The 21009-nt window shown below is 42.0% G+C and overlaps 1 protein-coding gene across 1 annotated transcript; it reads left to right on the top strand.

Moving 5' to 3' along the window:
- The first annotated feature begins 1087 nt into the window (after positions 1-1087).
- On the top strand, positions 1088-20644 carry SDS (serine dehydratase). Its single transcript, XM_040351903.1, has 8 exons — positions 1088-1266; positions 10550-10708; positions 12738-12777; positions 13607-13746; positions 15284-15375; positions 17833-18060; positions 19337-19461; positions 19553-20644. The coding sequence occupies exons 2-8, from the start codon at positions 10556-10558 to the stop codon at positions 19759-19761; spliced, it is 987 nt and encodes a 328-aa protein (XP_040207837.1). The 5' UTR covers positions 1088-1266; positions 10550-10555; the 3' UTR covers positions 19762-20644.
- Positions 20645-21009: the final 365 nt, after the last annotated feature.

Here is a 21009-nt window from a genome sequence, read left to right as displayed (position 1 = left end):
ATTCAGAAAGCTCGATACGCCGACTGTAGCCTAAGATACCACTGGCATAAGGCTCTTATGCCGTCGTATCTTAGGGTGCATTCTGACGCTGGCCGCTAGGTGGCGCAACCGTAGTTGTCAGCGTAGAGTATGCAAATTGCATACTCACGCCGATTCACAAACGTACGCGCGGCCGGCGCTCGTTTTTTACGTCGTTTGCGTATGTCGTTTTCGCCGTAAGGCTGCTCCTGCTATTAGGAGGCGCAGCCAATGGTAAGTATGGACGTCGTTCCCGCGTCGCGATTTTCAAATTTTGCGTCGTTCGTGAATGGCGCTGGACGCCATTTACATTCCCGTCGAAGCCAATGACGTCCTTGCGACGTCATTTACCGCAATGCACGTCGGGAAATTTTCCCGACGGAGCATGCGCAGTACGTTCGGCGACGGGAACGCGCCTAATTTAAATGATCCACGCCCCCTACGGGATCATTTAAATTACGCGCGTTTACGCCGGCCCCTTTTACGATAAGCCGCCGCAAATTACGGAGCAAATGCTTCGTGAATGAAGCGTAGCTCCAGTAATTTACGGAGGCGTAGCGTAAAAACGATACGCTGCGCAGCCGTATCAGTGCGCGCCCCAACCTGAATCTGGGCCAATGTACCCAATGTAGTCCCACCATAGCTGGTGGGAATGGACCCTGAAAGCGTAGAGAGGACAGCACACATAGGATGTCCTCCTCCCAGCATGCACTGCACACGGCCATGTAGATGGAATGTGTTTTCAGCATATATGTGAATGTGTCTTGGGGGCAGAACGTTCCTGCCTGTTTATCCTCACAGAACATAGCTGCTTGTTTTCACACTGAGGACCTTTCACACACACACTGACTTACACACCATCCTGTTTTCACCAACCTAACCAGATACAGCAGGAACCTAAAGAAACAGCGCACACCGGGGGGATGGGAAACCCGCAGTCTGCAGGGAGGGGGGAGTGGGGGATATTTGTCCTCCTTTTGGTAAAGTAGCCTCTAAAAATAAACAGAATTTCCTTTAGCTGCTAGTGACCTCCCCCCGCTCATCCCTTTTGGTATTGTCTGAGGTCTCCTGTAGCTGGATGGTCCCACAGCTGTTGCCGCACCGAGGGTGAGTGCTGGGGGGTGTGTGCGTAGCTGGCCTCTGATTGGCCACCGGCTTTTCTCGCGGACCTATAAGTTTTCTCCCATGTGAGCGGCTTTAAAATCAAATCGTCCTCAGCAGCGGCACACGTCACCGGCAGGAGAGCAGGTAAGGGAATGATTGGACCCGAGCACCAGCGTGATTAGAGCACGTTCTACAGGACGTTCCTAGCGATGTAGCGTAGTCATCTTTTTGTATTTATTTGTTTTTTAAATATTGGCTCTCTTTTATATAATGTTATCTTTTATTTCCACCTTATTTATTTGTACAGGACATTTTTTATTTTTCCCCATCCAGTCTTTATACAGAAAAATCCTATAAATGTTTCTTAAAAAATAAAAAGTGTGTGTTTTTTTTTTTTTTTTTTTTTCCTCTTTTATCAGATCACTATGTACAGGTCATTCCTATAAATCGGTGGTCTCCAAACTGTGGCCCTTTGCTAACCCCCAACCCCCCCCCCCCTTTTTTTTTTTTTTTTTTTTTTTTTTTTTACTTACTTTTTTGTACCATCTTTAGTGCTATTTCACACCAGTTCTGTGCACTTTTCTGCACAAAATGCATGCGCAGTGTTTTCCATGTATTCCAATGGCTCTGGTTCACACCATGCAGTTAGTTTCTGCACCGATAACTGACCGCATGGTGTGAACTAGAGCCATTGGAATACATGGAAAACGCTGTGTATGCATTTTTAGTGCATAAAAAAAAAAAAAGCGTACGGAACTGCATCTGGTATGAACTGGCTCTTGGATCTACCGACTGTTGTGCAAAGTCTGCTTGATTCAATACAAATTTGTATAGATAGTTGAGGTTGATCCTCCTATTGCATAGTTGTGGTAAATCTAATGGTGGCCATACACACTATGAATGATAAACAATTTATTTTCTGAACAATCTCTTGCATAATGAATGAATAAAAAATTTATATAGCGCATGCGAACTGAATCGCCTCTGGGCGCTAGTAGAATAGACAATCTATAGTGGATTTCAATCAAGTTACAATACAAAACGTAACTTATGAATCGCTTCTTTGTTTCCACCATGTTCACTCAACTTGCAACCATGTTCATGAGAAAAATCTCGGTGCTGCTGATCAATACAAAACAATCATTTTCCAGCTCTTTCCAATCGATTGATTTGATCAAATGACACATGATCGGATGATAAAATCAAAGCATGTATAGCTACCATTAGGTTGATTATACTAAGGTTGTAATGTGGATGGTGAATTTAAGAGTCAACACCGCAAAGTGCATTGCCCCCAATTAAGCTTTATTTTGTAAAGAGAACTTAACTGCTTTGACTCTTGCGTTTATGTACGTTATGCTTAAATGTGTTTACATGTATTGCATCAGGTTGCACTAAAAAAAAAATGGCGTATACCTTTGTTCAGGGCAGCATACATGGGTGCAATGCACTGCTGTGAACTGTTCCTATTGAAATGCATTGATTTCGCACTGATCAACCATATTGGGTGCATCAGGTGTGAATGGAACCTTTAAGCCCCATAAAACACGGGTTGAGTGTCGGCCAGTTCAATAGAAACCAACTGATATTCGGACATGTGTATAGTAGCTGGTTCCGACAGAACCCAGCCATTTGGCCAGCTTATGTCGGAGGCTTATGACCAAAAAAAGGACACAATAGCACAGCAGGGGAGATTGCTGTACTAACATCGGATTGGTAGTGCAGCAGCTTGGACCCGAGCTGTCGGTGTGGGGTCACCCCACCCCATATTAACCCAGCTGGCTGAATAAAAAAAAAAGAAGCGTAAGGCATCCTGAAAGCTTGCATCTTTAGTTATTTAAGTTGGCATTGCTGATTGCATATTAATAATGAAATGCAGGCCAGGAGCAGCAGCCAATAGGGTCCCTGTATGCTTCCTACATGTAGACATTGGCACAAATGTAAGATACAGGCAAAAAGTCAACTTCAGACCTATTTTTATTTTGCGCTTCTTTACAAAGCAGAATGTCTCTGCTATACACGGCTGTATGGGTGGGCTCATTGACTAGAATACATCTGCATACACGTGTACAAAACTATACATTGTACACAACATTAATCACATCCATTAAAGTAGAGGTTACCCAAAAAATAAATTTTTAACATTACATTCAGCCAAGGTTTGTCCTAATGACAATCGGCTTTTTTTATTTTTTTCTGTACATACCGACTCTCACCGCCGCTTCCGGGTATGTCTGTGGGACTGGGCGTTCCTATCTGATTGACAGGCTTCCGACTGTCGCATACTGCGCGTCACCGAACGTCGGTGCGCAGGCGCGGTATAGAGCCGCATCGACGTTCGGCTTCTTTCGGCAACCCATGACGCGCTGTATGCGACGGTCGGAAGCGTGTCAATCAGATAGGAACGCCCAGTCCCGAAGACATACCCGGAAGCGGCGGTGAAAGTCGGTATGTACGGGGGGGGGGGGGGGGGGGGGAGGTGATTGCTATTAGGACAACTCGGCTGAATGTAATGTTAAAAATACATTTTTGGGTGAACTCCCGCTTTAAGGGTATCACTTAAACTGCAATCTTTCTAAAGGCCAATTTACTCCATCTTCTGTTTATCATATGTACTTAGTTTTACTACTCGGATATGTTGGTGCTGTGCTATTTTTGTCCCTGGTCTTTTTCCTGTACTAGTAGTAAACAGGGATGGATACACTCCCTTCTGCTAGCAAATATGACTGTAGTGGGGAATCAGACCCTGAAAATGTGTTCTAGTTTCTTTAACATAATGCTCTGCTAGTAATGAGTTGCATATCTTGATGCAGGCTGTCTGCATCCAGGGGAATAAGTCCAAACGCATGTGTGTTTACACAAGTGCCACCAAATGCCCACATACAGCGTTTGATTTCTATTGGCAGCTGTATGTAGTGGCTATTGGTTGGAAAATACACCCCTATTTTACATCATACATGCCTAGGTGCCCAGTTGCATGGGACTTTACTGATTTCTCTGTTTACTACTTAAAGCGTTTGTTACCCCCAACACTTCATTCCCTCTATTTGTCCTACTTTTATGTGAAAGTAAAAAATCCCAAATTTGGGGTTCTCTCCAGAAAAGTAATGATAGGGAAATCTTCCAATGAGGAAACTAGTTTGGAGGGGGGGGGGTCCCAAGGAATTCCCTGAATTTGCAGGGATTTCATCTCGCTTCCTGTTTGGGAATGGAACAGGAAGTGAAGAGAAATCTCTGCAATGGGCCACTGAGATGGTGAAGAGAAAAATCTGACAGGGGTTATAACCCTTCCATGCTCTATCCAAAATGAGAAAGTTTTGCCTGTAGTTTAAGTTGCTATTGCATATTAACGCCCCAGCATATTTCTCAGGAATGACTAAATGAATAGATAAACATGCAGTTAACATGGAACAAATGGAAGAGATTGGTTCAAGACATGTATAGTTTGTGAGGGAGAAAGGTGTGAAAGCCGTGCTCAACTAGTAAACCGGCTACTTGTAAGTAAGGCTTTTGCAAACCTAAGCTCTGGAATTTATAATGAAACAACCAAGAATACAAAGTTTCAGTTGAAATGGTGGATATGTGTTATACATTTGCATGTGTACTGTATATGGTTAAACTGTATCCATCATATTGATACATTATCATCTCCTATTGTGTTCAGAAAGCGAATGATACAAATAAACCAAGCAGTTGTATACAATTTCCCCTGTCATGCATGATAAAGGGACAAGTCTGAAAAGCTTTTGCCCTGCTTCACATTGGTACGATTTGACATGTCAAAGCGGCGGCATTTGCTGGCAATGACACCGTCCTAATCGGTGCGACGCCGCATCTGCAGCGCTGCAGATTTCAAAATGGTTTCTGTGCCGAAACCTGCACAGATGTCTGTAATCGGGACTGACAAGCGGGAGTGACATTGTGCGAGGAGTTCAGTTGAACTCTCGCGGCTTAATTTCCTCACACAAATGGAGCCTCCACTTTTCAGATATTGCAGCATCTCCCTGTCTGGACAAACTGGCTGAACTGGAGTGCTGTGACTTGGTGGGTGATTTACTACAGGCAAATGGACTGTACTGTTAGTGGGTGATTTGCTACAGGCAAATAGACTGTGTAGTTGCTCCAGAGCTTAGAAGTCTGCAGAGCTTCAGCTAATTTACTATCCAATGTGCAAGCAAAAATGCTATTTTTATTTCATATGTGATTGGATACTCTTTGCAGAGTAAAGCTTTACCTCAGTTACTAAGCTCTGGAGCAACTGCACTTTGTAGTGCAGTCTATTTGCCTTTGGTAAGTCAACCCCTTTAATGTCTATGGCAGCCAGGGGTTCCATGAAATCCTAGGGTTCCTCCAGAGCAGACCTGGGGCAAATTGCAGTCCTCTGACCTCTACCGTAATGCAATTGTAGTGCAGCCCCCATAGATCTCAATGGGTGAGTTTGACACGTAGTGGTGCTTGGTAAACTCTGCACCCCAGGTTAAAAATGTGTTCGCAACACATCATGGCCACAGCATGTGAAAAGCCTGTCTGTTTTACAGTTCCATGGGTGGCTGCAGAGTTGTAAACCCACTGCTCGGCCACCTGTTTGCCACCCCAACTGCCCTTCCAAAAGGGACCTATTGTATGACCTATTTCGTATCTATTCCTAGCGCCAGGTGTTTGCTTGCTATACATGTATGTACTTGCAGACCTTCCCAGGTCCACAATATTGCGCAGAATTATTTGGCCCTCCACCAGTCCCAGTTTCTCATGAGGTCCCTTGGGTAAATTGGTGCTCCAGAGGTTGCTAGGGGGGTTCTTTGAACAATGCGCAGCTTCTGCCTCTCAGAGGTAACTGACAACAATGGTCTTTTTAGCCATTTGTAAGGATAGAGGATGTTCCCAATGAACAGATTACTATTGGATTCCTCCACCCATGCTATACAGCCTGGATGGACAAATCTCCCACTGCTGTCTCGATAGTCAAGGCTGCTGGTTGGTAAAATACTCCAATATTGCCTGCATCTGGTTCGATGAAACCATGGTTTGGCTGTCAACATTTTATTTTTTTTAATTGAAGCATGTGGTGTAAGAAGGTGGCCACGGGTCGCCCATTAAGTGAGTTTAGGAACCTGACAATGCTTCCCACCAACCATCACAATGTACTGTGAGCTGTAGATATACCATTTATTACCAGGGGTTTCTTTGAACCCAGAAAGGCTTTGTTGGCAATTCTACCTTGCAGCACTAGGGTCATTGGATCAAATCCCAACCAACAGACTAACTGCATGGAGTTTACATGATCTTCCTGTGCTTTTGTGGGTTTCCTCTAGACTCCAAAGACACGCTGGTAAATTGTCTCTTGTGTATGCATGCATGGCAGTGATTGTAGATTGTTGGCCCTTTAGGGCAGGGATAGATGTCTGTAATAAAGGTTGAGAAAGCTAGTTTATGGGCATATGAAAAGCACTGCAAAATGCTAGTGCTATATAAACATGTAATAGGTTGAGAATTTTGGGTGTTTATGAACAGCTATGTCGGGTACAGAAGTGGTTTGCGATGGAGATGGTGGTTTTTGCATAAAAAAAAAAATGGTTGCTATATTCTAAAACTAACACACAAGGTGTCCATATTTTTCAGCAGCAATTTAAATATTCATTAAATAGCATTGTATTTATGGACTTGCATGTACAGCAAGTGGTACCGGTAGTCTTTCTTGCTTGTAGCCACTGCATACTGATGAGTGGTTCATTCTGGGACTGGTACCCAAGGAGAATCCTGGGAAGTCTGCCCTTTTACAAAAGTCTTTGTATCTAGGAAACTGTCCTTTATGTATAAGTGAGCCAGGCTAACTGGAAATTTCCGGATCTCTGTATAAAGCATTTCCATGGGTCCTAAGTACACCAGCTAAAGGCAGATCATTAGAGCTGTTTTACAAGTCAGTAAATGTAGTGACTTTTTTTTTTTTTTTTTTTTGCCAAAGTATATTTGAGTTCATTGTTGCAGCTTGTCGGTCTTTATTTGCATTGTCCCTACTGCACATCATCCCGTCCTGGAGTGACAACACTGACTGTATATCTATGAAGGAGCAGTGTTGTCACCCTCGACTGCGCCCCTGATTTTGAACTATAAACTCCTTGTTTTCCTCATCTTAATTACATGGTTAAAAGATGCTTTGGTTTCCTCCCAACACTCCAGACATGCTAGTAGGTGAGACGCCTTTCTAAATTGGCCTATGTATGGGAGATGGGGGGGGCTGACGCCTGACATTGGCTTATACAGAGGATATAAAGTCTACACACCCCTGTTAAAATGTCAGGTTTCTGTGATGCAAAATAATGAGACCAAGATAAATCCTTTCAGAACTTTTTCCACCACTTCAGCCATGGACCATATTGCTGCTCAATGACCGGGCCCCTTTTTGCGATTCGGCACTGCATCGCTTTAACTGACAATTGCGCGGTCGTGCGACGTGGCTCCCAAACAAAATTGGCGTCCTTTTTTTCCCCACAAATAGAGCTTTCTTTTGGTGGTATTTGATCACCTCTGCAGTTTTTTTATTTTTTTCGCTATAAATGAAAAAAGAACAAATTTTGTTAAAAAAAAAAATTTCTTCATTTCTATTATAAAATTTTGCAAAAAAATAATTTTTTCTTCATAAATTTGGCCTAAAATGTATACTGCTACATATCTTTGGTTAAAAAAGATCACCCCTGCGGTTTTTATTTTTTGTGCTATAAACAAAAATAGAGCGGCAATTTTGAAAAATATGAATATTTTTTGCTGTAATTTCCCCCCCAAAAAAAAATATATATATATAATATAATACGACATTCCTCAAGTGATCGAATATACTGAATTTTTGTACAGGCTTTCTTTGGAAAATCAACTAGTGTTTGGCCAGTTAAAATACACACTAATACCTTTCATGTGTACCTACTGCTATCTCCATTGAGCTACATATGGCTTACCCTCCCCCCTTCCTGCCCCCAGGCCTTTTGTATTTCCTGTTTTCAAAAAGCAATCTCTAAGGATCTCTCCTTTTTGTTTCTACTCTTGTGGTGGTGGCAATAATGGATGGTACTGTAAACCCTGCTGTGCATTTTTACAACATCTAAGTGCAATGTAAATAAATGGGAAAGATGGTAAACCAGTTATTTAGCTGATTCTGACATTGGTGTCCCAATGATATCTTTGGGCAAGAATAGCATGTCTGACATCTTGTATCTAGTACACACAATGAGAATATCAAACACATTTGGAGAGTTATTATATTAGTTTTAGTACACAACTTTCGAGAGTCGGTCGTGACCGTTCAAGCGCATATATCCAAAGGGACAAACACAAAAGAATTATGGCAAGATAACAGAACCAACTATTTTAATGTAATTGGTATTTATATGAAAAAGAGTGACCAAGACCACGCATGCTCAGAAACAAAATGGTACATTACATCACTTCTGAAATTTTATTCTGTCGTAAGAATTTTTGTTTCTTAATTTTGGTAACCCATTTGTTTTTGAGACTAGCAACTGAAAGGACAATACTTTGTTCGATATTCTCATAGTTTACTAGGCATTAAAAGGGCTCAAATTGATTCACTGCACTATATGCTAGATGGTGTTCATAAGTGGAGACCAAGTCAACCTGTTTAAAGCACTACTTCAGTAATTTTTTTTTTTTTTTTTTTTTTTTTTTTTATATTCTATCAAATCTTCTGTCCTTGTTTTACTGGACGACTTTTATTTTTTTTCGTTTCCAATATTTTTTCATTAAGTTTTACAAAATAAAAGGGTATACAAAAGAAAGAGGGGAATGGGGGAAAAACAATCAGTCATCTGGAGGACTAGCATACAGATACAATTTTTTTGCAGATAAAAAAAATAACATTAACATAACTTATGTCTTTGAGTGGTCCTACTGCAATTATCTATCAGTACGGATAACTTCAGACCCAGCACCGGATCTGTCATTCAGATCACTATCTAGACCCAAGGGGCCAACAGACAACAACCAACTATAGCTGATTTAGTGTTGTAACCATGGGAAGCAGCAATATAAATGCAGAGAGAGGGAAAAATGAAAAGGATAGAAAGGAAGAGAAAGGATGGTGCATCCCTACCTTGACCAAAAGAGATAAAAAAGAGAAAGCCCTTGCGTTTATGTAGGTCAATGTATATTCGTGAGGTAGGCGATCCAAGGGTCGCACACCTTGTCAAAAACCGCAACCTTGTCGTTCAATATGGCCGACATGCTCTCGTTCACCATAATCCATGACAATTTAGACTTCAGCAGATAAAAGGGAACAGTGGGGGACCTCCAAGACTTGGCAATGGAGATCCTGGCTGCCACAAATACAAAAGCTATCAGTTTTCTCAAGTGCTTTGACGTTCCCTCCACCGGGCGTCCCAGCAGCGCATGCAGAGGCGACTTAACAAGATTAACCTGAGTTAAAGAGTAGATAAAGTTATAAGTGCGTATCCAAAATCGTCTCAATCTTTGGCATGTCCACCAGATGTGGTACATAGTGCCGTCCTCAGTGCACCCTCTGAAGCACCACGGAGATGCCCCCGGGACAAAACTAGCGATTTGCGCAGGGACCATATACCAGCGCATTAGCACTTTATAATTGGCCTCTATTAAAGAGGTGTTAAAGCGGATGTGCCATGGGAAAAAAATATTAAAAGCCAGCAGCTACAAATACTGCAGCTGCTGACTTTTAATATTAGGACACTTACCTGTCCTGGAGTCCAGTGCCGATCGCAGCAGAGGACGAGCGATCGCTCGTCTCTCTGCTGCTCCCCCCGCCATCCACGCTGAGGGAACCAGGAAGTGAAGCGCTGCGGCTTCACTGCCCGGTTCCCTACGGCGCATGCTCGAGTCGCGCCGCGCCCGCCAAGTGTTCCCAGCACACAACGGGGGGGGGGTGACGGGATGTGACGGAATGCCTGTCTTTTGCCCGTGAATGCCGGGCCGGAAGTGGGTGCAAATACCTGTCTTTAGACAGGTATCTGCACCCCCCTCCCCCCTGAAAGGTGTCAAATGTGACACCGGAGGGGGGGGAGGGTTCCGATCAGCGGGACTCCACTTTAGGGTGGAGAACCGCTTTAATGTATGACTTGGAAGCCCCCTGTACCAGCTTACTCCAGTCCACCATGTCCAGTTCCGTGCCAATATCCTGTTCCCACTTTGTCATATAAACCATCTTTTGGGTATTGGAAGACAATAAACCATAAATTAATGATCTGTGACTGGAGTGTTTGTCAAAAGTTCTGCAAAGTTGTTCCATAGATGTAGTGCGATTCAAAGTCTCTAAAAAAAAATGCGCATTTTGAGCATATCAAAAATATTCAGAGTTCGGTAGGCCGTATTTCTCTTGTAGAACCGATTTTGACAAAGCTCCCTTATTTCCCACTAATCGGAAGTTTTTCTTTTTTTTGCTTTGTAGGTCAAGATGGCAGAGATGAGAAGTCTTCATCTGAATACCCCTCTCAGAGACAGTGTGCCATTGTCCAAACTGTCTGGCACCAAAGTCTATCTAAAACTTGATAATGCTCAGCCAACAGGTTCTTTTAAGATTCGTGGCATTGGACATCTGTGTAAGACGGTTAGTAAACAGCCAATGAATATCAGACTGCTTTGAAGTTTTTGCATCGATTTGAAGATTAACTGTACACAACTGATTGGGGTAAAAGGCCAATCGCAGCCCTTTACCATGTAATTGGCCAAGTCCAATCACAGCTGATCACAATGTAAACACGCTTGCAGGTTATCTGAATTCCTTTCCTCATGTGCTGTCACAGCATGAGGAAGGGAAAGCCAGTAACCGTCAATTCTGGCACACTTACACTGATGTGATGTGTTGCATGCCTGCTCATTTGTCATAAAGTGACAGCATCGAAAGCAGAAAATTGGCTTGGGCAGGAAGGGGTGATGGTGCCCAGTAGGCAAGTGGTTAATGTTGTTCAAGCAGTAAAGCATTATGGAGGTTTTATGGGAGGGAGGAGGCACCATCTGGAGTTGGAGGCTAACAGATCCCTTAAGGCAGGGATTTGCAATTGGTGGCCCTCCAGCTGTTGCAGAACTACAAGTCCCATGAGGCAAAGCAAGACTGACAGCCACAAGGATGACACCCAGAGGCATGATGGGACTTGTAGTTTTGCAACAGCTGGAGGTCCACTAACTGCATACCCCTAACTAGCATGTTTTGAGCTGTTGGAACATGCAGGTCAGAGCACAAGTGGTGGCAGAGAGTGAACAGGGAACACTTTGCGTCTTTGTCCACTCCACATTGTGCAGACAAAACATTAATACTGTACAAAGTGACATGATTATTAAAGACACTTTTTTCAGTTTGTGATAAATTAAGATTTACTTGGAGCGAGCATGTTTCCTCCATTAGTGAATCCACTTCATTTGGTGTATCTGCAGTGGGGGTTGGAGAGGGAGACCCTTTTCCAGCAGAATACTATAAAGCTAAGGATAAACAGAATTCAGTTGAATTTTTGAAATCCTTGGACAAGTTAAAGTGATACTAAACCTAAAATATGGCTACCCTGCAGTTTTGTAAGTCCTAATTTACTAGTATGTACTACATCCTAGCGCATATGCTGTACTTGCCTGTCATAATGTGCCCTCCAATGTTGCAGTCACTGGTTATGGCCACTTGTGCCTTTACCCAGTCTTCCCTCTGGGTTACATCTCTTCAGCCACTTGAATGGCTGAGCCGCGCTGACATCAGTCCTGCACAGGAGTCACAACCTCAAGGCAGATTAGATCCCAATAATGCATGCTGAGTTACACATGTGCATCTCGGGGTGTGCTACAGCCAACAGGAAGGGAAGCATTAATGACAGTCCAATAGGGTGTCTCCTGCCATAAAGCCCTACCTGTCCAATTTGTTAAAAAAAAAAATTGGTTTAAAATTCTACCTTAAATTCTAACTAACACTCAAGTTCCCATACATATGGGAACTCATTTCCTACAAGTAAATACAAAATAACTTCATAAATAAGAACAAGGCCTGGATACTAATATGTATAGGTAAAGTTGGTCCAGGAAATATTTGATTGCCTCTTGGGGAATTGAAGGAATTTTACCCCTGCTGGAGCAAACTATCAGGTTTTGCGGTGTGTACTAGATGGACTTGGGATTTTATTTTTCCAACCAGACTATGTAGCTACTGTATAACTATTTCGTTTTTAGGCTGATGGAAATATCCTCACATCTCTTTATACTACTTTTAACTGTTGAAACTACAGGCCCATAAGATATTTTATGTCTTAAGATGCAATTAACGCTACAGCCAAAAACTTTTTTTGTAATGATTTCACTGACTCGACCTCCTGATCTTTTGAGTCATTATTTGACCTGCCTAATATTATGCTAAATGGTTTATGTAGTCAAAGTTCTGGTATGTTCTGCAACAAGCTAGACACAAAGTAAAGGGTAGAACTCCAAAGAAACCAATCGGCATTGACTGGTGTGGGGTAAAATTTGTTTGCTATTGTACTTTTGCAAATCATCATTGCACTTCCAAAATGTATAGTGAAGGACAGTCTTCTCTAGACAATATTGTGTGTGTATATTGCAATAATCCCCAGTAATTTTAATTTGTTAAATGTCTTCTCTTGTAGTGGGCAAAACGTGGCTGTACCCATTTTGTGTGCTCCTCAGGTGAGTTTCCAAACTGGTTAAATTATTGTTTCTATAGTTGGATATTGCCTTTATTTTGAGCCATGTGTTTTCTTAGGTAGTTGCATGCAGATTTTTTTTTTTTTTTTTTACACTACAGCCTTTGTATTAAAGTGAATGTTAAGCCAAATTCTTTCTACTGTGCTATAAGCTCCAGTAATGTTTAAGCAGCCCAAAACGTTTTAGTTTTGGATAGAGTAGGGAATGGTTGGAACCTTTTTGGTTTATTTTGCTGTCGGTGTTATCATTTAAAGGATCCCCCATCTTTCTGTTCTAATGACTGGTACCAGGGAAAATTATAACTAAGACGGCAATACAATATTTTTTTAATTTAAGAAGGTATTCCAACCTCTGATAAAAAATTATTTCTTTGACCTCCATTTTTACAGCTTTATTTCTGCTCCATGCTACCAGTATTGCCTGTAATATGAAGCAGTTTAAACTCCCTTGAATGGGGGAGAAACGCCAATAAAAAGCTGACAGGTTCTAATCCTTTCCCCCCACGCTATCCAAAACTAAGTTATAGGTTGATCTGCTTTTAACATCACCGGGGAAGCTTATAACACATGGTTGACTTGCTAAAACTGGGGAGTGCAACAGCATAGAAACCAATCGGCTTCAAAGTTATTTTAACAAGCTGAAGTTAGAAGCTGGCTACCATGCATGGCTCCACCAGATTTTACACTCTTCAGTTTAAGTAAATCAACCCCAGTGGAACTTTTTTTTTTTGACCAAAGGAAAAGTTTAACTATGTTCCTAGGTACATTGATTACAGCATATGCATCAAGCTTTCTGTTAACTGTTATTACAGGTGGTAATGCCGGCCTGGCAGCTGCTTACAGTGCCCGCATGCTGTCCATTCCTGCCACCATCCTTGTCCCTACCACTACTCCAGCTTTTACCATTCAGAGGGTTAAGGATGAAGGAGCAACAGTGTGTGTAGTGGGGGAGGTAAGCTTACCTTAACATTTGCCATGGTACTTGCATCTACAAAAAGGATGATGGGCATGGAGTGTTTAATTATCATTGTGGACCTTGGGAGGCTGTCATCAGCACTACAAGATCTATCAAAATTGAAAGATTATTCTATTTTCAATTATACAGTACTCCTAAGTTTCACCTAGTGTGTGTGTGTGTGCCTGTTGGGGAAACAATGAGTTTGCTTCTAGGAAATGGGATGAGGCATAAGCTTTTATATTCTACTGCAAAGAAAGAACATTCACAAAAGACAAACAAGGCAGTGAAATGCAATTTACACTTGTCAATGGCAAAAACGTGTAACATCTGGTTACTTTCATGGCTGGACTGGGACACAAATTTGGCCCTGGACTTCATCCAGACTGGCCTACTTTGACAGGTCTCTCCCATGGTGGCCGGACAACTCCCGCACCCCCCTCCCTGTTCACTAGCCACTAGCCGTTCTACTTAGAGTAGAATGGCTGGTACTGGTACTTACAGGCAGTACCAGTGGTGAAGCTAGACATTATTTCACCCGAGGCAAATGATCAGTTTGGTGCCCCTCCTTATGGGAAAGATTAGGCAGAAGTTAGAAACTCCCAGGCCAAAGCTGTTGAGTCAGCTGTCTGTCCCCCTCCCCCATGCTCCTCTTTCATCCCCCATGCTCCTCTTTCATCCCCCCTGGTCCTCCCCTGCTTCTTTGTCCCCCCCAGGTGAGCGCTGCGGGAAGGGAGAGACAGGGGGGCGGCGGTCTGCTGTCACTGAAGCTGGCCCACTGAGCCATCGGCCCACCGGGAAACTCCCTGTAGTCCCAATGGCCAGTCCATCCTTGGTTAAATTTCTAAAAAGCAGTTACTTTTTTTTTTTTTTTATATTATGGAATTCTTTATCAGTGTTAACAAGTTGGCTTTGGGTTCCTCAAATATAGTCCCAACATCCGCGAAGGTTAACAAACACTAGTTTTAGGGAAATTACTAAAATCATTGTTTCCGTATTGAAACGGACTAATGTGCAGTTCGGATGTATTTTCCTGGCTCTGGGGTGACGAAAATTGTTCTCAAGAGGATTTTCCCAATCGGTTGGTCCCCCTATATAAGGAAAAAATGCTGAGTGTACCCATTGTGCTTTAAATGTATTCCTGGCTCTTATGAGATATCATGCCTATGCACTGAGGATTTTCACAAAATGTTTGCATTTTTACAGGAACCCTAATGCATTATATTTGAAAGTCAAAACCACCAGCACTTAAAATGTCAGACACTTTGCAGAGTCGTTGGGACAAAGCTCAATGGGGCGGATTCACTAAAACTGGTGCAGTTCTACATAAAAAAAACATTGGCTTCCAGGTCAAAGCTTAACTGAACAAGCTGCTGTTAGAAGCTGGCTACCATGCACAGCTGCATCAGACTTTGCACACTCCAGTTTTAATCAGTCAACCCCACTGTCAATTACACCAACTGCATTGCACGGTGCAGTGTTTCGAATATTTTTGACTACATCAAAGGTACATTTTATCTACTTTATTTTGCAGATACTGGATGAGACAATTGAGCATGCTAAAGAGTTGGTGAAGAATAACCCGGGATGGGTGTATATCCCCCCTTTTGATGATCCTTTAATATGGTAAAAACTATTCTTACAACATCAACCATTCTGATTGTTGGTGAATTAAATGTGTCTGTTACTTAATGGTATGTAATAAACAGTAACATTGTGATTATACATATATGATCTAGGAGCAACTGATGTATTTATGTAAATAAGACGGCATTTCCTAAACCACTGTCAAATCTTGGTGTTCTCATTTGAAGAGGATTTCTTTCAAACAAGCTAGAATTTTTGGTTTAATAGAATTTGTGTGTCCTACACTTTAAACTGTACATGGTTCATAAGGACTAGCGTAATGCAGTCATGAGCACCAACTACATTTTCAGATTATTATTTTTTGCCTCAGACTGAGGAGCAACTTTTAAACCCATTGGGTAAACTTTTAGACTGTATTCTCCAGGTGCAAGTACCTTGCAATGCCTATAGGTATCTTTATTCATTTTTCTGTTGGAGGAACCGATTGATCCCTGTTGCATTCTATATATAGGATTGACTTCTGCCCACAACTAAAAACGAACCCTATGCAGTCCAAAGCTCAATGCAAGGAAAGTCTCTACTGTTCAATGAGTCTCTTGCACTCATATTTTCAATAGAATGGGGCGTGGCTTTGCTTCAAGCCTATACAGAGGTTAAGGCCCATGTTCAATATGTACCGTGTGTCCTTTTTGGATTAAGGCAGTGAAAGTTGAATTTGATGTGGGAAAAAAAAACACATCACTGTATCCTGTAAGATAACTAAATTAGAAAATTTGTAAAATAGAAGATGACAGTAATGCCATATATCCAGGGTTATCTTTAAGGCATGGCAAAAGGGGCAGCTGCCCGGGCCCTGATTAAGCTATGAAAGACTGGATCCGAATACTAAATCTCATGTTTTACCTTGAACATGATTATACAATATCAAGGGTGTAACTGGCTCAAATGTGTGAAGATATGACAATGTACAGTATATGACCAGTCAAGTGAGTATGCATCCTTAAAGTCCTGACTCAAGCATCATCTCTGGGATACAGTGGCAATCGTCCAGAAAAATCTCGTATTCTCTCCTCTACATCAGGGGTGTCTGTGCAGATTGGGGTGTAGATTTGCCATTGCTGACTTGTTTTTGAGGGTGCATATTCAGGGGCTGTCACCATTGTCTTTTGCTTTACAACTGGAACAAGTGTGCAGCATCAGGTCAATTGATCAGCATGTACAGGTTCCTGATCAGTGGCTCAACTGGTAAGGATGACCAGTCCCATATTTATAAAAAGGTAAAAGTGCAGCACTTAAAAATTGCATAACATTAGTCCATAAAGAAGTCCACAGGAAATGACCTGAATATGGCTTCTATAGTAAACTGCAGCTAAAAAGCACACGTGAGGAATTCACCACTGGCACCAAACTCATACTGCGCTGCGGCTTACCCTTATTACAAAGGGCAAAAATGCATTGGGCAGCAGTCAAGTATAGCGTCAATCTTTGTGTAGGTTAGTAGATCCAATCGTATCCTCCAAAGCTCAATCAACCACATATAGGGACTTATTTTTTATTTTTTTTCTGCTAGTGGTAGGGACATCATAAAATGAGTACTGGGAAATTTACTGGTCTTTATTTCCTGCAAACTATTAAAGCTATTAACTGCCAGTTACTAGTAAACTCAGACAAGTTATACCACGGTGGCAGTCAATTTTATGTGTGGTGGTTTTTTTTTTTATTTATTTTTTTAAGCGGAGCTCTGCGGGAAAAAATATTAAAAGCCAGCAGCTACAAATACTGCAGCTGCTGACTTTTAATATTGGGACACTTACCTGTCCTGGAGTCCAGCGCCTGCCACAGCAGAGGACGAGTGATTGCTCGTCACTCTGCTGCCCCCCCCCCCGCCATCCTCAGTGAGGGGACCAGGAAGTGAAGCGCTTTGGCTTCACTGCCCGGTTCTCTACGGCGAATCGCGCTACGCCTGCCGATTGGCTCCCGATGTGTACTGGGAGCCGAGTGTTCCCAGAACACAACAGGGGGGGGGGGGGGACACGGGAGGTGACGTCATGCCCGCAGTCTGCCTGAGACCTTTGGCCAGAAGTGGGTGCAAATACCTGTCTTTAGACAAATATCTGCACCCCCCTGAAAGGTGTCAAATGTGACACTGATGGGGGGGAGGGTTCCGATCAGTCGGAGTTCCACTTTAGGGTGGAGCTCCGCTTTAAGAGATCATGCTACCAAACAACAAAGATGCAAGGAACACATTTGGACATTGGCAGTAATGGACAATTCCTAGGCTACAGCTAACTTGTTTAATTTATCAAATTAGTTTCACTCCTACATGTCGCACTATGTAGCTTCATAAAATTACAACTAATCTGTTCCATCAGGTATTTGGAGGGGAACCTTGACTTGAACCATGTTTTAACTCGACACATGTTCTATTTGTAGTGTAAAGTGATTATTTTGTTTGTCCAAACCAGAAGTTTTTACAATGTTTTATTTTCCATACAGGGAAGGCCACACTTCACTAGTTAAAGAAATTAAAGAAAGTCTTCCTTCAAAACCTGGAGCTATAGTCCTGTCAGTAGGTGGTGGTGGCATGCTCTGTGGCGTGGTTCAAGGCCTGCGGGAAGTAGGATGGGATGATGTCCCCATCATTGCCATGGAAACCAAAGGAGCTCATAGCTTAAATGCAGCTCTGGAAGCTGGGAAACTAGTGACCTTACCAGAAATATCCAGGTAAACCATCAATTTTTTTTAAACTCAAGTACAGCCATAGCCTTCTATTAAAAAAAAAAAAAAAAAAAAAAAAAAAAAAAAACTTGACAGCACTACCTCTATTGACTTTCATTCACTATAAGCTGCAGTGTCTGCGTGTGATGAACAAATGAAGGATTTGGCTCAGTCAGGGAAGGTTAAGGGTTTTTGGGCCTGAACTTGGTACTTGTTTTGACTGTCATACAGGAGCTGTTAGAAAAGTAGATTCTCCACTTCTATGATTGGTGCAGGAAAAGGTTCATAATACTTTTTTCCTCTATCAACTGGCCATAGAACACTGCTTCAAGCTTTTGTAAAGTGCACAGTGATGCTGAAAAGTACAGTGAGTTATAGAAATGATTTGCCTTTTCATAGAAGTTCCTAATTTTTTTAAACTTGCGATGCCATTACAGTTCCATTTCATTGCTGTTGCATTTTTGAAAAAGTATATACTATATTGCCAAAAGTATTGGGACACCTGCCTTTACACGCACATGAACTTTTAATGGCGTCTTAGTCCGTAGTGTTCAATAGTGAGTTGGCCCACCCTTTTGCAGCTTTAACTCTTCTAGGAGGGCTGTCCACAAGGTTTAGGAGTGTCTATGGGAATGTTTGACCATTCTTCTAGAAGCGAGTTTGAGGCCAGGCACTGATTTTGGACAAGGCCTGGCTCAGTCTGCGCCCTAAATCATCCCAGAGGTGTTCTCTTAAAGTCAGGACTCTGTCAGACCAGTAAAGTTCCTCCACCCCAAACTCTCTCATCCATGTCTTTATGGACCTTTCTTTGTGAACTGGTGCGCAGTCATGTTGTAACAGGAAGGTGCCATCCCCAAAAAGTTCTGAGCATGAAATTGTCCAAAATGTCTTGGTATGCTGATGCCTTAAGAGTTGCTGATGGAACACCTTTGGGATGAAGTGGAGCGGAGACTGAAAGCCAGGCCTTCTCATCCAACATTGATGCCTGACCTCGCAAATGTGCTATTGGAAGAATGGTCACATGTTCCCAGACGCGCTCCTAAACCTTGTGGACAGTCTTCCCAGAAGAGTTAAAGCTGTTTATAGCTGCAAAGGGTGGGCCAACTCAATATTGAGCCCTACAGACTAAGACTGGGATGCAATTAAAGTGTATGGTGTGTCACTGGAGAAGGCAAGAGATATGTGAAGACAAAGGGTGGTTTAGCCCCAGGGTTATGGAATATTTAATTCTTTAAAATGTATACTTGTAAAGTCCTTAACCCTGGTCATATTTCCTATACAGTGTAGCGAAGACTCTGGGAGCTAAAACCGTGGGAGCCCAAACACTAAAAGTGGCTCTGGAACATCCAGTTTTCTCCGAAGTAATCTCTGATCAGGACGCAGTGATTGCTATTGAGAGATTTTTAGGCAAGTTATTACACATTTAAAAAATCCATTTTTAGAAGCCTAATAAAAATATTGTGTGGTATTTAACTTTTTTTTTTTTTTATTCCTGTAGATGATGAAAAGATGCTTGTGGAACCAGCATGTGGTGCTGCTCTAGCGGCAGTTTACAGCAACGTCTTTGGGAAATTGCAAAAGGAAGGCAAACTGAGCCAAGATCTCTCCTCTCTGGTCATCATAGTATGTGGTGGAAACAATATCACCCTGACACAGCTATTCCAGCTCAAAGAGCAGCTGGACATCAAATCCACGAGTACTGCTTAACACTGATGCATAAATCGAGGCAAAGACTACTTGACACTACTAAATTCCTGGATAGACTTCTGTCCTACTGTCACATTGGGGGGGGAAAGAGCATTAAAACGGCTGCTTTACATATACCTATAGGGGCAAGCCTCATTTTTGAAGCAAATGTGTCTGCCTGTGTCACAGGGTAGCTAATGAACACTAACTGGTCAAAAAGGACCATTTACACTATATACTTGAAAATAATTTCCAGAAAGTGTTTGTTGACTTGGGTCTGGCATCCAGGGCTGTCTTAGGGAAATTTTTAACATGGATTACAATTTAGCCTTTTTATATTAAGAGTGTCGGGCAAAAAAGCAATATACATTTGCATGACCACAATGTAAAAATGTGTGAACTTTCTGTCTCTGCCAAGTCCCCAATAGGCAAATAAGTTCCCCTGGAAAACCTGACAACCAGAATGTCAAGTTGTGTCTTCTAATTATGTCTTCTCTTTGGGTAGATTGAGTTCTGGGTTTTACCTCATTGGTGCTGAAGTTCCCATAGTTTCTATAAGCACAGCATCATCTAGTGCCAAAATAAATGGCAATTATTATTTTTTTCCCCCTGTATCTCAGGCATCCCACAATGGGTAAACATTTTTAACACTTTTAAATTAAAAGCAGTTTTTAGATCTAAAACATTAAAGGTTTTGTAGAACAGACTAATGGAAAGCCACTTTAAATGTATCTACCTCAAAGTGCGTGGCTTTATTGTATATACATATTTGACAGTTTTGTAGCTGAAATGCTACATAAAACTTGTAATTCAATAACTACTGAATTTTAAATTTATTTGTAATTTGATGTATTTTCAATGTATGTGTCATAAAACCCTTTTTTCAATAAAGAGACTAATCTAATTATTTTGGGGGTTTCTAACAGCAAAATGCGTTTAGTGTATAAACATGATGGATGTGTTGCTAAACCCAGGGTGCTGCATTCATTATATCTGATCTCCCACAATACATGGAAATGCAATTTTAGAAAATATAAACTGCTGAATACCATTTCTCATCAGTATATAGCAGTCTTGTGACTGCTATCAGTGTCTGGTTAGAGCTTAGAGGAGTTTTCATTCTACTCTGACTGTCCATATGAGGCTGCAGGAGCTCAATCACCCTGTTTGGACAGTGCCAATTGGCCCTGTGCTGATCACATGCATCCTCTCAAGAAAAATGACTCTACCAACACATACCAAACTGAGCATGTGCAGAGTGACTCAAGG

This window comes from Rana temporaria, chromosome 1 (assembly GCF_905171775.1).
Source record: "Rana temporaria chromosome 1, aRanTem1.1, whole genome shotgun sequence".
Classification (NCBI taxonomy): domain Eukaryota; kingdom Metazoa; phylum Chordata; class Amphibia; order Anura; family Ranidae; genus Rana; species Rana temporaria.
Note: the sequence above shows the minus strand (reverse complement) of the source record. Positions and strands in the feature narration are given on the sequence as shown.